Below are 13,362 nucleotides of genomic sequence, written 5' to 3'. Positions count from 1 at the left end.
GTGAGAGCGGGCTTCGAGCGGAGCTCCTTGCACCTCTCTCACAGCCTTTCCCTTTGCTCTCACCCAGACGTACCAGGCCAAGGAAGAAAGTGACGAGCAAAGGGTCCGAATGGGTCGTCTCAGCCGTAAAGCGGTGTAAAGCGGCGCTTGTCATCCCAACGAAACACTCCCTGCTGGTAGCTCGAAGGAACAGATAAAAGGCAGACGTAATTCCTTCGACAATACCTTCGAGTAGACTCGAAAAGCAAGCAAATCTTCTCTCATGCCACGATGAGGAGCCTCAACATCATCTCGCTGAGCGTGGCCACTCTCTTCGTTGTCGTCGCCCAAGCCCAAATGTCGAACCCTGTTGGAACGAATGATGAACGTAATATCCCCAGGCATCCGAGCAAACCTCCCCAGGTGGTACCGGTTGAGAAGAAGCAGGGATGTGAGTCCTTTCTCTTCACTAGGAGAAGTCGCTTTGCTCTGAACATGGATTCTGTCCTGCATAGGCCTTAGAGGGATGCGATGCTGCCGTTGCGAAAAGTACATCCAAGGGAAAAAGCACACACCTGAATCATGCGTACAGGTCAAGACGTGCAGCGAGCACAACAAGGGAGACCTGACGAATTGCAAGGAAGTGAGCACCAACAACTGCGTTTACTGAAAGAAGGCAATCGTAGTAAGCACCTTTGACTCCTTTCCTTTGCCGCTGCCAAGCATCTGCCTTGTCTGACCATCCCTCTTCCGTCGTCCTTTGTCAGGGCTTTAGTCACAGACGAGCGTCGGCAAGGATGACGCATCATTCCCCTCCACCCATATTTCCCAATACAAGCCTCTTAATCCCACCCTGATGGCCTTCTCGCGCGCAGTCACGCAGAAGACGTCGCTTTCAGAAGGTCTCTATCATTATATGTGTGCGTCTAATAAGATACTGTGAGAAATACAGATCAAAAGCCCAAACCGCCCTTTGAGACTTTGATCTTTGCGCCGACGGGGTCGCTCATGCCCTTGTTGGCGCCCACACCGCTGCCTTCCGTCCAGCCCATCATCGAGAGCAATCGATGACCCACGTTGTCCTCGCCGATCCTCTCGGCTCCGAAGCCGACATCGGCACCTTCCTGGTTGCGAGGCATCGAGACCTTTGATGCAGCAAGCGTCTTTGCCCTCGCCCACCCGGCATCGGTCTCGCGGCTGCTGGCGCCCTTCCGTCCTCCCTTGCGGATGGCACCAAAGCTGCCTCCGGCACCGGATAAGATCCTGCGGATCTTGCGCTCGTTGATGTCGCCGTATGCGCTCTTGCTGTTCTTGATGAGTGTCGGGAACCGATTCTTGCCCGAGCCAATCGACTTGGATGTGAGCTTGTAGGCCGACGCCAGCTCGTGCACCTGAGCACGAGCGCGCTTATCCATGGGTGCAAGCGAGAGCGTCGTCTTGCCCTCTTCCGCCAGGAACTGTCGAATCTGCACATCGAGCTCGACGAGATTGGTCGCATGGCGCGACAAGACCTCTCGCACTGGCCCTCCCCATCCGTGACCGTCTTCGTCGTCGTCGTCATCTTCATCGTCGTCATCGTCATCGCCGACACGAGCGTTTCGCGCAGCCCGTGCTTCTTGCCTCGCTGCCTTCTTGGCCGCCTTCTTGCCCCGGCCCTTCTTGCCGCCCATTCCACCGCCGGACACGACCAGACCATGGGTAGCGTGGAAGGGGTCCTGAGCAGCGGCCTGCCTCTCTGCCTGTCGCTTCTTCTTGTTGGCCGCCTTCTTGCTCCTGTCCTTCTCCCATTGGCTCTGCAGCTCAGCAGCCCAAGGGTCGTCGTCCTTCCACGTCTTGGCCTTGCCTTTACCCTTGGCGGCGGGTTGAGTGCCCAAGAGGTCATCCTCATCGAGGACCATGTCTTCATCGCCAAAGTCGCCCTGCTCCATGATCTTGAGCAAACGCTTTCTCTCCTTGCGGTTGCGGCCGTGCAAGATTTCATCGTTGTCCTGGGCGAATTTCTCAATCTTGCGAATAAAGGCTTCGTCGTCATCGGCCCAAGAAAAGTTGCGATCAAATACCTCGCCCTCTTCCTCGTCCGAGTCCTGGAGATCGGATGAGATGAGCACTTTGGCACGCGTCAATCAAGACAAGGGAAATCGATCTCACCAAGCTCTTCGAAGAGTCGTCGTCTTCCTCATTCAGCAGTTTTCGCTCTTCCCGGGAGAATTCCTCCTCTTCCTCCTCGTCTTCGTCGCTGCTGTCTTCGCTGCTATCATCGTCGTCATCGTCGACTTCGAGTGGCGCACCTTTACCTTCCTTTCCCTCTCCGTCGCCGTCCTCGTCGCTCTCCGTCATCCACTCCTCTTCCTCCTGCATTCTATTCTCGATCTCGATGTCGTCAATGGTAATGTGCCTGCCCTTGTCGTTTCCATCCATGCCCCGCATGAAGTTCAGCATTGCATCCATGTCGCTCGGCTCGTTGACCTTGGAGTCATCCCTCCGCTCGCTCTCTTCTTCATCGCTATCGAGGCGGTTCATGGCGTTCTCCATGTAGTCTTGCAAGATGGCATCCCGCGCGCTCAATTTGGGCTTCGACCCATTGGCCCTCTCACCCAGGGTGAGCTGGCCCACGTCAAGGTCTTCTGGATCCTCGTCCATGCGAGGCGGACCGTCTGGGCCCCATTCAATGTCCGAGTCATCCTCGCGCGGGACCCTCTTTTCGGGGGCACCGAGACTGATCTTACCAGACGCACCTCGCCTTGCCTTACTGTTTCGCTTGGAGCTGGATGCTGCCCTCTTGATCCTTTGCTTGCTTTGCCTCGGTGGTGCTTGTGCCACCAGTCCTTCTTCGTCTTCGTCCTCGAATGCGTCGTCTGCCTCATCGTGCTTGGGCTGCACAACGTCTTCGCCAATGATCTGCCTGTGCGTCTCGTACATGACGACGTCGTCGCCATCGCGTGCCGTCGTCGTCTGTGCAGTTGATTCACTTGCAAGAATGGCATGGTCGTCGCCTGTCAGATCGACAAAGAAGGCAGCCTCTTCCTCCTGCTTTGCCCCGCCTTCTTCCCGAGATGCACCATGGCCTGCACTCTCGTCCGGAATCTCTGTCACAGTGTCCTCGGCGGCAGCGGCAGCAGTGGCTCTGACTTCGGCCTCCTGACGCAGAATCTCGTCGAGCTGCCTCTCCTCTTCAGAATCGGACTCGGTCGTCTGCACCTTTCCATTTGCTGTTGTCGCCGTCCGCGGGATGAGAATCTCCTCGTCGCTGTCCTCTGAGCTCGCATGTCGCAAGCCTGGTCTAGCACCAGCAGCAGACTGGCGTTGCTCCTCCTCCATCGCCATTCGGTTGATGTCGTCGTGTCCGGCATAGTAGCCCTGCAGCCACGGGTCCACGTCGGCGTTGGACGCGACCTGCTCCGAGCCGGGGTAGGCCTTGAGGAGCGCTTCGAGTGGGTCCACCTCCTCTTGTCCTGCAGCGTCAGGCTCTCCTCCAAGTTGCGCTGGCGTGGTGTGATGTTGCTCCTTTCCGCCCTGTTGCTGCTGCTGGACAAACCCGAGACCAGCGCCCGAGGGCCGATTAAAGACGTCTATCGTCGCCGCCTCTTGGGCTTCCTCCTTTCTTTCCCCGTCTTTCGTCACCCACGCCCCGTCCTTCCACTCGCCAGATGCCTTGACGAATGCAACGGCCGTCTGCAGCGGCCGGTGGAGCCGCGCGGCTGGATCGCCAGACCGCCACTTGCTGGCGCCGTTGTTGCGGTTGGGGATGCCTGCAAGGCAAGGATCCTTGTCCGTCTGCTCTGCGGGCCGGACCCACTTTGGCGTGCGAGAGGCAACAGCAGAAGGCGATGACGCCGGCAATGGTTCCTTGATAGCTGCACGAGTGTCAAACGCGCGGTGAATGTGGGCGCTGCGAGGGCCGGTGGGGATGAGACCGGCGACGTGGCCCTCTGCTGCACGCTGTGCACGCTGCATAGCCATCAAATTCGACGTGGACCGCGCCGTCGAGTCTGGCACTGACGGGGGGAGACGGACGAGGCGTGCGAGGGCATCTTCGTCATCGGGAGGCGTGGGCAGCTGGCCATTATCGAGGTGAGGCTTGACTTGGTGCCGATACTTCTTATGGGGCTCGATGATCACGTCGTCATCATCATCATCCTCGTCGTCGTCATCTTCTTCATCCTGAGCGTGGCGCACACCTCCATGGCGATACTCGACGTGCACTTCCTCGTCGTCCGCGAGCACCCTCGTCGAGGAAGAGTACTGGAAGCTGACAGCATTCTGTCCTCGGACTGAAAGAACTCCTCCTCTGCCTCTTCCGCGGCCTCGGCCTCTCCCACCACCCCGGTCGCCCGTCCCTCCTCTAAAGCTGTCGCCACCGCCACCGCCGCGGCCACCGCCTCCCCCTCCTCCTTCTCCTCTCCCACCACCTCCCCCTCCTCCTCCTCTCCCACCACCTCGCCATCCCCCTTGTGCCGCGCCAAGCAGGAGCTCGTCGAAGCCTGCCCCAGCAAATGCATTGTAGCCGCCACGCCCTCTCCCTCTCCCTCTTGGCCCGCCGCCACCACCGCCGCCGCCGCCGCCACCTCCTCTGCCTCCTCTGCCTCGACCACCTCTAGCCATGGTGATGCGACGCGTCCCTCTTTTCGTGTCGATGGTGACCTCGACACGCGCGTCCTGTTCTCCACCCAGTTCTGTACGTACGCCGACGTGCACCCTTCTTTGATTTCTGTCCCCGCCTCGCGCACGCTATCGACGAGTCTACTTTCCGACGACGAAAACCTTGTTCACTCGAGAGAAGCTGTTTGGATGTATGATGAGGGGAAGAAGGAGGCTTGCTCTTTCCTTGTCCTGACCTGCTCTGCCCTGTCCTGCCCTGCATCCTTTACCTAAAGTCGCCGCCGCTCGCTCCCTCTTTCGAAATTCAACCGCCCTTGCACATATTCCGGCCCACGTGTGGAGGTATCATCGGTTTCTTTTGCTGGTTTGCAAACGAGTCAGCAGTCGAGGCGATCCAATGAATCATTCCCACGGAGGATGGAGACTGTATCAGAGGGTGATCTAATCTATATTGCAAGAGTGAACCGGTCTACGCATTGAAAGTGAGAGGACTGCTTCTGTTAGCTGAGGCTTCATGAGAAGCCAAAGAGAGTGGAAGCGTTGGAGCCAGCGATGAGATCGCGTTCGTGCGCGGTAAAGGACGCGACGGCATGGAGCGCCTGCAGATTCGTCGACGCACTCTGCCAGATGGGCGCTTCCGCGCTCGACTCGCTCGACTCGCTCGCCAGAGGAGGGAAACTGAGAAGAAATGCAAATGATCGCGTTGCGGCTCAGCACGTCGTGCACTCGTGCCGTCAAATGGGCTCCGTGAGGAGCATTGCCCACACTCACAAGGGGTGATCCGTCCCAAAGAGGAATCGACGGGCGCCAGCTGTGATTTCTTCCTGCTCTTCCTGCGAGCCGCGCTTCGGTGTACCGTATATTCCCGGTCCTCCTCGTCTATGTTTATGAGCCCGTCCGACGATCTTGACGGCCAGCTCCAGCTCCTCGGGGCCATAGCACAGAGCATCAAAGTAGAGCTGACCAAGGTAGTAGCGGACATCGTGCTTTAGCCGCGCGCGGATGTCTGCCTCCTGGGAGACGCACCACGCCAGGCGAGAGGAGAGCATAGGAAGCGCTCCACCGCTGTGAGCGAGAATGAGTTTGAGCCGTGGATAGCGATCGAGAACGCCGCTAACGATCAAGCGAGCTGCAGCCTGTGGGAATTGTTGTGGGTCAGCATGCATTAGTTAGCTTTTGGCTGAATGGCGCTGCTCACCGCGGCTGTTTCAAAGGGAAGGCCTAAGGCCAGAGGCAAGGTAGCGCCTGAGCTCCGTAGCCCGAAGAGGCCTCCGTCTGCGCTGCTAGTCGGTGCTGTGCCGTCGCCGTGGGGATGAACAAAGAGAGGCTGCTCGAGACGCTCGGCGCATTCCCAGAGTGGCTCCAGCCTCTCGTCGTCAAGTCCTTTGCCCAAGCCCTTTGTACTCAGGACGGCACCTCGGAGGGATGTGCTCTTGTGTATAGCCTCGAGTTGCGACGTTACAGCGGCGACGGGCACCGCTTCGTTTGCGAAGGGCAGCACGCCAAACGCGCGTATCCGAGACGAGTTGGGAACAGCGGCTCGGAACGCTGTGCGGGCGTCGCCTGCCGAAAAGACGGACGAGGGCATGTCTTCCGAGTCAGAAGATGAGGCGGGAGGAAGGCACCATGACTCGAGCTCCTCGTTGATCACCCGAGCTGCCTCGACGGCCTCCTCCGGTGGGAGAAAGTCCAAGCAAGGGTCAGCGACACTGACGATGCTTGCGTCGATGCGGTGTCGATCCATGAAGGCCACTTTGTTGCTGCGCTGCCAGAATTGCGGTCCAAACGCGCTTCCTTTCCCCTCTCCACTGTCCCGCGAAGTCCGCAACGTCTCTTGCCCGTCTGTGCTGGAGATGCATGGGGGCGATGCTCGTCTCCGCAGAAGCTCAACGAGACGCGGTGTATAGATGTGAGAGTGCACATCCACCAGAAGGCCTCTGGCAACGCTGCCCGTCACTCTCATTCTTCCCGCTGTAGCGTTCTCGTCGTTGTCAGCAGCGCCGTTTCTGATCTTCCGCACGGCCCCGTGCACAGACCACCGTTGCTGAGGAACGGATTTGCACACCCAGGGAAAAAGAAGCTAAAGCTAAATCTCAGCCGACCGCATGGTCGCCCGGTATCTCGGATCGCTGCACAGCATCTGGGAGCTCCTCACACCACACATCCATCAGTGGTGACCATGGGCATCTTTACCGACTACAGGAACCACGACGTGGTGGCTGCCACTTCCGAGCAGCGCAGTTTCTATCGCTCCAGGGCCACGGGCACCGGTTCCGAGCGGCCAGTGATCAAGTGCGTCCTCGACCGCTACTACTGCTACCTCCCCGGCGACACTGTCCATGCGCGCATCCAGCTCGACAAGGAGCGACTCAAGGACCTCGTCAAAATCCATGTCGAATTTAGGGTTAGTGTCTGTTCTGTGTGATGACTTTTTCTGGCTTGCTGTTCTCACTTTGCCCCTTTCTTGGACCCCTCACTACTACCCACGAACTCGCATTTCCTTCCCCCCTTCGCCTCGCCCAGGGTATGATCCACAATTGGGGCACCAGGCAAGGAGCCAACAATACGACGACGTACCACGTTGACAAGCAACTGCTCTTCAGCCACGAGGCTTTCATCAACCCGACGTCGCTCGAGTCCCGCAGCGCTTCGCCGCACATGCTCATCGCCTCGTCCACTGAGTCGGCATGGATCTTTGACGTCGATGCAAAGCTGCCCACGGCCGTACGCTATCGCGAAAAGGAGGGTGCCCCGCTTCCGCCATCATTTATCCGCTCAGAACGCGGTAGCGAGACTTCGACCAGCCTCGTCTCCTACCATTTCAAGATTACCGGGGCAAACGAGAAGACCTTTAGCCGCGATGAGAGGTGGGCTTGGCCTTTTGCGATTGTATCTCCTGTGTCCAGTCTCTCACCATTTCCCTCTTGCACCACATCAGAACATGGACTCCCTTTGTGGTGCTCCCCTACTGCAGGCCCTGGGATCCCACGCTGGAGCTGCCCTTGAGCTACGGCGATGCACCGTCACACTGGATCCGACAGTACGACATCTCCGACTACCAAAGGGTGAGCGATTCCACAGCTGCTGTATGGGCCTTTTCTTCTTCGCTAATCGTCTGCTCCCTTCGCTCTTCCTTCAGAAATTGGTCCTCAAGAAGGGTGTAGTCGAGGTCGAGGTGGTACACCCCAAGCTTGCAGACCTCCCCATGCACCTCGAGGTGCCCATCATTCTCCGCATTTCGGTCCGAGCCAAATCACTTTCGGATCTCCTTTCGGGCGAGTCAGTCGAGCTGCCAATGCTGCCGTTAACCACGCTGGATGAAAAGCAGGAGGACCGCACACCCAAATTCTTTGTCACCAGGCACATCTATACCAAGGCGGACCGTACAAGATCGCACGACCTCAAGGATGTCCAGGAGTGCTTTGTCCGCTGGCATCCCGAATATACCAAGTGTGGCTTCACTCAGAGATCTGACGAAAAGGGTGGAGAGGGTGGTGCGTCCGAGGGCACACCTTTAGCTGACGATCGCGCAAAGAGGGGCCTCGATCACGGCTGGACGTGGCCCGCGCACGACCCAGAGGGGAAGCACTACTCGACGCCCAATGCGCCCCGCTTCGGTTCAAAGGGGGTGGGCCCCAAGCAAGGAGCACGATTCGAAAGGGACGTGAAGACAAACCCCTACGTGACCACGGCGACCGTCTTTGGCAGGATTCTCATGTCGTCGGCCGCCAGCGTTCCGTTTGAGGTCTACCACCTGTCGACGTACAACCGGCTCAAATTCAAATGGGACTTCAAATCGTCCAACAAGGTCGACATGAACCTTGGCTATGTTGTTATGACGAGTGGCATCACACCCGAGGAGCGACCGCGTCTATCTCCTCAGGATATCGAAAGACGCTTCTATGCTGGTCACTACGGCAAGCAAAAGAAATCAAAGATGGTCGAACCGCACGAGTTCGACGAGTTGCCCGGATACAAGAACGCCGCCGGTCAACCGTCGGCCCCGTCTTACGATGGACCGCCCCAGCCTGTGGCTTCTGCTTCTTCGCCACCGCCACAAGAGCCACAGGCAGGGCCAAGCCAGGAGCTTCCAGGCTACCAGTCTGCGACGTTCGGAATGGAGAAGATGTCCGTCTCGGACCAGAAGCGCAATTCTCTCAAGTAATATCAAAAGTCCCCCTTGCTGTAGACACCTCCAATACCACACTTGCTCGGAATGATTGCATACTCTGACGGTCGCTCTAACAAACGCAGAATTTCCTGCAAGAACGCGCCACTGGGCTGGGCGCGATTCTGGTTCGCGCAGGGAAGATCCTGCTCCTTGGATGTCCGTCGCTGCACGGACGTCAGCGCGACACGTGATCTGTCCAAGCTTTGCATTTCCATTCTTCGTCGACGTTGGTCCGTCGCCATCAACGAAACGACGACCAAGGCCGCTTGCCTGGAAACCCGCTTTTCGGGCCCATTGTAGCTTTCTCGTGTGTGTGTGTAGAAACTCACGGCATTCGCTTAATGGAGCACCAGAGCCTGCATCGATCGAGCGCATCCCCGTCCCTCTTGCCTTTCCGGCAGCTGCAGCAGCAGGCGCCGACGCCAACGCGACAGATTGACACCCTCGCCCGAGCTCCGCCCGTCTCTGTCTCGCATCCGGCTAGTATGGCGCCGTCACGCACCAGTGGAAATGGTGCACTCAATGGGGGTCAGAGCACCTCGGCTTCGACGAGCAAGAAGCGGGGGCGGCCAACGAAGAAGCAACAGGAGGTGCAGCAGCAGCCAATGGGCCCTCCTCCACCACCACCACCGCCGATGCCGGTAGCCGAGGTCCCTGCACAGGCATCAGTGCCGTCCGGCTCGAAAAGGGAGAAGCGGTCGCGGTCGAAGGCGAGAGCACGGTCGTATTCGGAAAGCGACGATTCAGAGGAGGATGACCGCAGGCGGAGGAGGTATAGGTCGAAATCGAGAAGTCATGCGCAAGGCAGGAGCAGGAGCAGGGCAAGGGCGAGGTCGAGATCGAGGTCTGCCAGTCGCAGGCATGCAGACGAAGACAGCAGCGGGTCAGAGAGCGGATCGGGATTCTCAGCGTCGGACTCTGATTTGGACTCAGAGGATAGGCGTGGGAGGAAACGAGTGAAGCGCGAAGCATTCGTCGTCATTGTGCTGCCCGACGGCCGGCACCTGATGAGGGCGCTGGACTCGGTCCCATCGCTCCAAAAAATCAAGGATACCATTGTGCAGCGAGCTCGTTTGGCCAGAGATACGCCACTGTCCTTGTCGTACCTACAGGACGGCATCGAACTCGAGCTGGAGGACGAAGAGGATTTTGCGAGCCTCTGCACCTTGGCCAGGCAGGAAGATACGCGCATTTACATCCACAGTAGGACGAACTCAGGACAACTGCCGCCGCAAGAAAGCCCATCATTGCGGACCCAACCACTGATCTCTGTCGGGAATCACCAGCCTGCGCAGGGCCTCCATCCCAATGTCAACCACTCCTCGCCCCGATTCGATGGCGTGTCTTCGCCGGTCATGTCGGCAGCCTCGCCACTCCCGCCGCCACAAGCACACGCCTTCTTTCCGCATGCCGCAACATCGCCTTCATTCACGGCTCAACCGCAGCAAGCTCAGGCTCAGGCAACCTCCCCTTCATCACCTCCGGCTGCCCCGTCGGCCCCGTCAGTCCCGTCAGTCCCGTCAGCGCAAGCTCTGGTTCCAACATCGGCGCCCGCACCAGCTCAAGAGGGGCCCAAGAAGAAGGCGAGGAAGAAGAAGGAGTCGAAAGAAGCCGCGCAGAAGGCGAAAGATCAGGGCGCTGCCGAATCAGGGCCGAAACGGCCCGAGTCGCGACCAGACACGTATGATTGGGTCGCTAATTTGCCTGCCTTACGCAAGATCACAGAGCAGACGTCGCGCGACTCGAGCGTCGACGTGCCACTGGCTCTCGCTCGTAGCGCGGCGGCTGCCGTTGAGCCAGAGATCGCTCAGCCGTCCGCTACAGAACAACCTGCTGAGCCAGCTGTCAAGCAGAAACGGAAGCGCAGGACAAAAGACGAGATGAAGGCCGATAGGGAGGCAAAAGAGGCTGCCAAGGAGTCAAAACAGAAGGGGCCGGGTAAGGAGAAGGAGCAGGTGCCTGTCGCTGAAGCGATGACTGAGCCGATAGCGGCAGGAAAGTCAGGGGAAAAGAAGAAGAAGAAGAAGAAGCGAGAGGCCAACAAGGCGAACGTGGAACAGGCAGCGGGGCAAGGCGAGGGCGAAGGAGCGGAAGTCGGACAAGAGGAGAGAAGACAGGCGGAAGAGCAACAGAGAAAGGAGGCAGAGGAGGAGGCGCGGAGGAAGAAGCAAGATGAGGAGATCAAGGGAAGGAGGGAAGAGGAGGAGGAGAAGAGGCGTCAGGAGGAAGCAAAAAGAGCCGCCAATAAGGGTGAGGTAGCCAAGGAGAGCACGAACAACGAAGAGGCCAACAGAAAGAACAAGGACGCTGAAAAGGAGGAAAAGAAGAAGCAAAAAGCAATGGATGCGCAAGCGAAAAAGGAAGAGGAGAAGAAGAGAAAGGCAGAAGAGAAGGCGAAGCGAGATGAGGAGAGAAAGGAGGCAAAGCGGAAAGCGGACGAGGACAAGGAGAAGCGGCGCTTGGAAAGGTTGAGGATCATAGCCGAGTGCAAAGGAGAGGCTGAGCAACAGCAGCAGGAGCCCAACGTAGTCACTTCGGGTATCTCGGAGAAGCAGGCTCCGCCGACTACTGTTCAGGCCGCTGCGTCACCAAGCAAGTCTCCCGCGGTGGCCTCCTCTTCTCCTCTCAAAAGTCCAACGAAACCCACTGCGAAAAGCCCTGCCACGAGTCCTACCAAGAGCCCTACTAAGAGTCCTACCAAGAGTCCGACAAAGAGGAAAGAGACATGCGGAGTCTGCGACTCGTCCCACGTCCATGCATTCTACCAGTGCCCGATCGTGACACAAGGGAAAGAAAGTGTGCGCAAACGACTCGATGAAATCAGCGCAAAATCGAAGAAGACCGAGACAGATCTGGCGGCGCAGGGAGCTTTGCAGCGCTGGCTGGCAGCAAATCGCGAAGTCGAAAATGGTGCGTCACCTGGCAGCGCTTGACTAGCCAACTCCTCGCCTCTTTCTGCTCACTTCGTCGTACTGACACTGATAGTCTAGTAGCCGCTGATGGCGACGATGCCTCGTCTTCGGTGGGCTATCCAGACAATATGAGCGATGATGGAGGCCAAGAGAGGATTTCGTCCGTTGACCTCAAACAACAGGCGCGCATCGAGAAGTCGGTGCGTGAGGCTCAAGCCAAAGTGGCGAGCTTTCACAAGAGCCAAGAGGAGAGGAAGCAGAAGCAGCTGCGCGGGGAGATCACCATTGATGCTGCAGAAGCGAAAAAGGAAAACGCAAAGATCAAGAGGGCAGAAACGACTCTTCGGAAAGCAGAAGAGAAGATGAACGACTTCATTCGATCTTCTCAGGAGGCGGGCAAGGGTGACTCGACTTTCAGCTCCGACAATCCCTTCCAGAAGCAGCAAGTGCCGCCATCTGCACTGCCTCCGTCTTCTCCTCAGCGTCTTGGTCAGCTGTCGCAGATGACGCCACCAGAGAGGCAACAAGAGTCACTTATGCAGCGCGATGAGCAACGCTTCGGCTCCGAGGATGAGCTCGACACGAGCCCTATGCTGGAGGCAGCCACCAATGGCAGGACGGCAGACGATGAAGACGTAGCGCCACTGGACCAAGAGACTGATGAACGCAGTGCGGCTCGGAGGCGAGAAAATAATCCCCTCTTCTTTCAGACGCAGTCTACGCAGGGGGTCGAGAGTCAGACACAGAGTGAAACGCAGCCTGCGCAGAGCCCGACGAAGACGTTGGCGTCAGCATCCGAAGAAGTAGGGTACCAAAAATCACAAATTACTGCTGAAGCTTCGTCGGCGACGGATTCAGAGACGAGTTCAGACTCGAACGACGATCCTGGTTCTGAGGAAAGCAGTGAAGACAGTGATGAGGGTGAAGAGCAGGACTCTGCTCCTCCTCCTGCCCAGCATCCACCCAAGTCTCCGAGACAAGAGCCAACGACTCCTAAAGTCAACGGTGTTGACAAGGAGAGCTCTGTAGAACCGGTGGAAGAATCTTCTGCGGACGAGAAGGATGACGATGAGGAAGAGGAGGACGAGATTGAATCGACGCCGCCGGCCAACCGGACGAGCATCTTCGGTTTCATTCGCAATGCCTTGGCCAACAACGGGACGACATCAACGCCCACACGCGGATCAAGCGGTGACGCTTCCGCTGAAGTCGCATCGCGGATGCAGCCTCGACGCAAGACCGGATCGAGGCTCAGCGATCTGAACCCCAATGTGATCCGCGCTTCGATTAGCAGCGCACAGAATAGCCCCATATCTCAGAGCGCGCCTCAATTGACCACCAGCGGCAACAGCAACAGGAGGGACACAGCTGCGAGCGAGGGCAGCAGCACAGACGATGACTCAAGCAGCGACGAAGATGACTCCGATTCGTCGTCATCGTCTGAGGACACAGGAAAGATGAAGACTGGCGTTTCTTCATCGCAGCCCCTGCCGGCCAGCAAGAGGGCAGGCGCCACGAAGAAGCCGCTCGCGAAAAAGGCCCGGAAGAGCGGGCTGGCCAAGCTCATGTGAAGAGCAAGGCTCATGTATTATTTGTCCGCCCATCTTTAGATATCAGGAATGCAGATTCCACCATTATTGTCGTCCTCCTGGAATTGCCTGTCGCCTTTGTGCTAGATGAGAAACGCAAATCGGCCGAAGA

At 58.1% G+C, this 13,362-nt stretch overlaps 4 protein-coding genes across 4 annotated transcripts; 2 read left to right on the top strand and 2 right to left on the bottom strand.

Annotated features, from left to right (window-relative positions):
• Window positions 1-870: 870 nt before the first annotated feature.
• On the bottom strand, window positions 871-4,333 carry FA10DRAFT_252251 (hypothetical protein). Its single transcript, XM_025519639.1, has 2 exons — window positions 2,128-4,333; window positions 871-2,063 (listed from the first exon to the last, which is right to left on the bottom strand). The coding sequence occupies exons 1-2, from the start codon at window positions 3,937-3,939 to the stop codon at window positions 933-935; spliced, it is 2,943 nt and encodes a 980-aa protein (XP_025377869.1). The 5' UTR covers window positions 3,940-4,333; the 3' UTR covers window positions 871-932.
• A 656-nt stretch (window positions 4,334-4,989) lies between these two features.
• On the bottom strand, window positions 4,990-6,560 carry FA10DRAFT_241544 (amidohydrolase 2). The gene is made up of 3 exons (XM_025519254.1): window positions 5,777-6,560; window positions 5,350-5,714; window positions 4,990-5,256 (listed from the first exon to the last, which is right to left on the bottom strand). The coding sequence occupies exons 1-3, from the start codon at window positions 6,539-6,541 to the stop codon at window positions 5,091-5,093; spliced, it is 1,296 nt and encodes a 431-aa protein (XP_025377868.1). The 5' UTR covers window positions 6,542-6,560; the 3' UTR covers window positions 4,990-5,090.
• Window positions 6,561-6,681: 121 nt separating this feature from the next.
• FA10DRAFT_301884 (hypothetical protein) lies at window positions 6,682-8,743 on the top strand (the record flags this gene model as incomplete). The annotated part of the gene is made up of 4 exons (XM_025525038.1): window positions 6,682-6,982; window positions 7,102-7,445; window positions 7,517-7,643; window positions 7,718-8,743. Exons 1-4 carry the CDS (start codon window positions 6,758-6,760, stop codon window positions 8,741-8,743), a joined length of 1,722 nt encoding a protein of 573 aa, XP_025377867.1. The 5' UTR covers window positions 6,682-6,757.
• A 2,916-nt stretch (window positions 8,744-11,659) lies between these two features.
• FA10DRAFT_120919 (hypothetical protein) lies at window positions 11,660-13,304 on the top strand. The gene has a single exon (XM_025517919.1). It carries the CDS (start codon window positions 11,790-11,792, stop codon window positions 13,230-13,232), a length of 1,443 nt encoding a protein of 480 aa, XP_025377866.1. The 5' UTR covers window positions 11,660-11,789; the 3' UTR covers window positions 13,233-13,304.
• Window positions 13,305-13,362: the final 58 nt, after the last annotated feature.

The sequence above is a fragment of the Acaromyces ingoldii genome (assembly GCF_003144295.1).
Source record: "Acaromyces ingoldii strain MCA 4198 unplaced genomic scaffold FA10scaffold_3, whole genome shotgun sequence".
Lineage (NCBI taxonomy): Eukaryota > Fungi > Basidiomycota > Exobasidiomycetes > Exobasidiales > Cryptobasidiaceae > Acaromyces > Acaromyces ingoldii.
The sequence above is the reverse complement of the archived record's forward strand: the minus strand, read 5'-3'. Positions and strand labels throughout refer to the sequence as shown.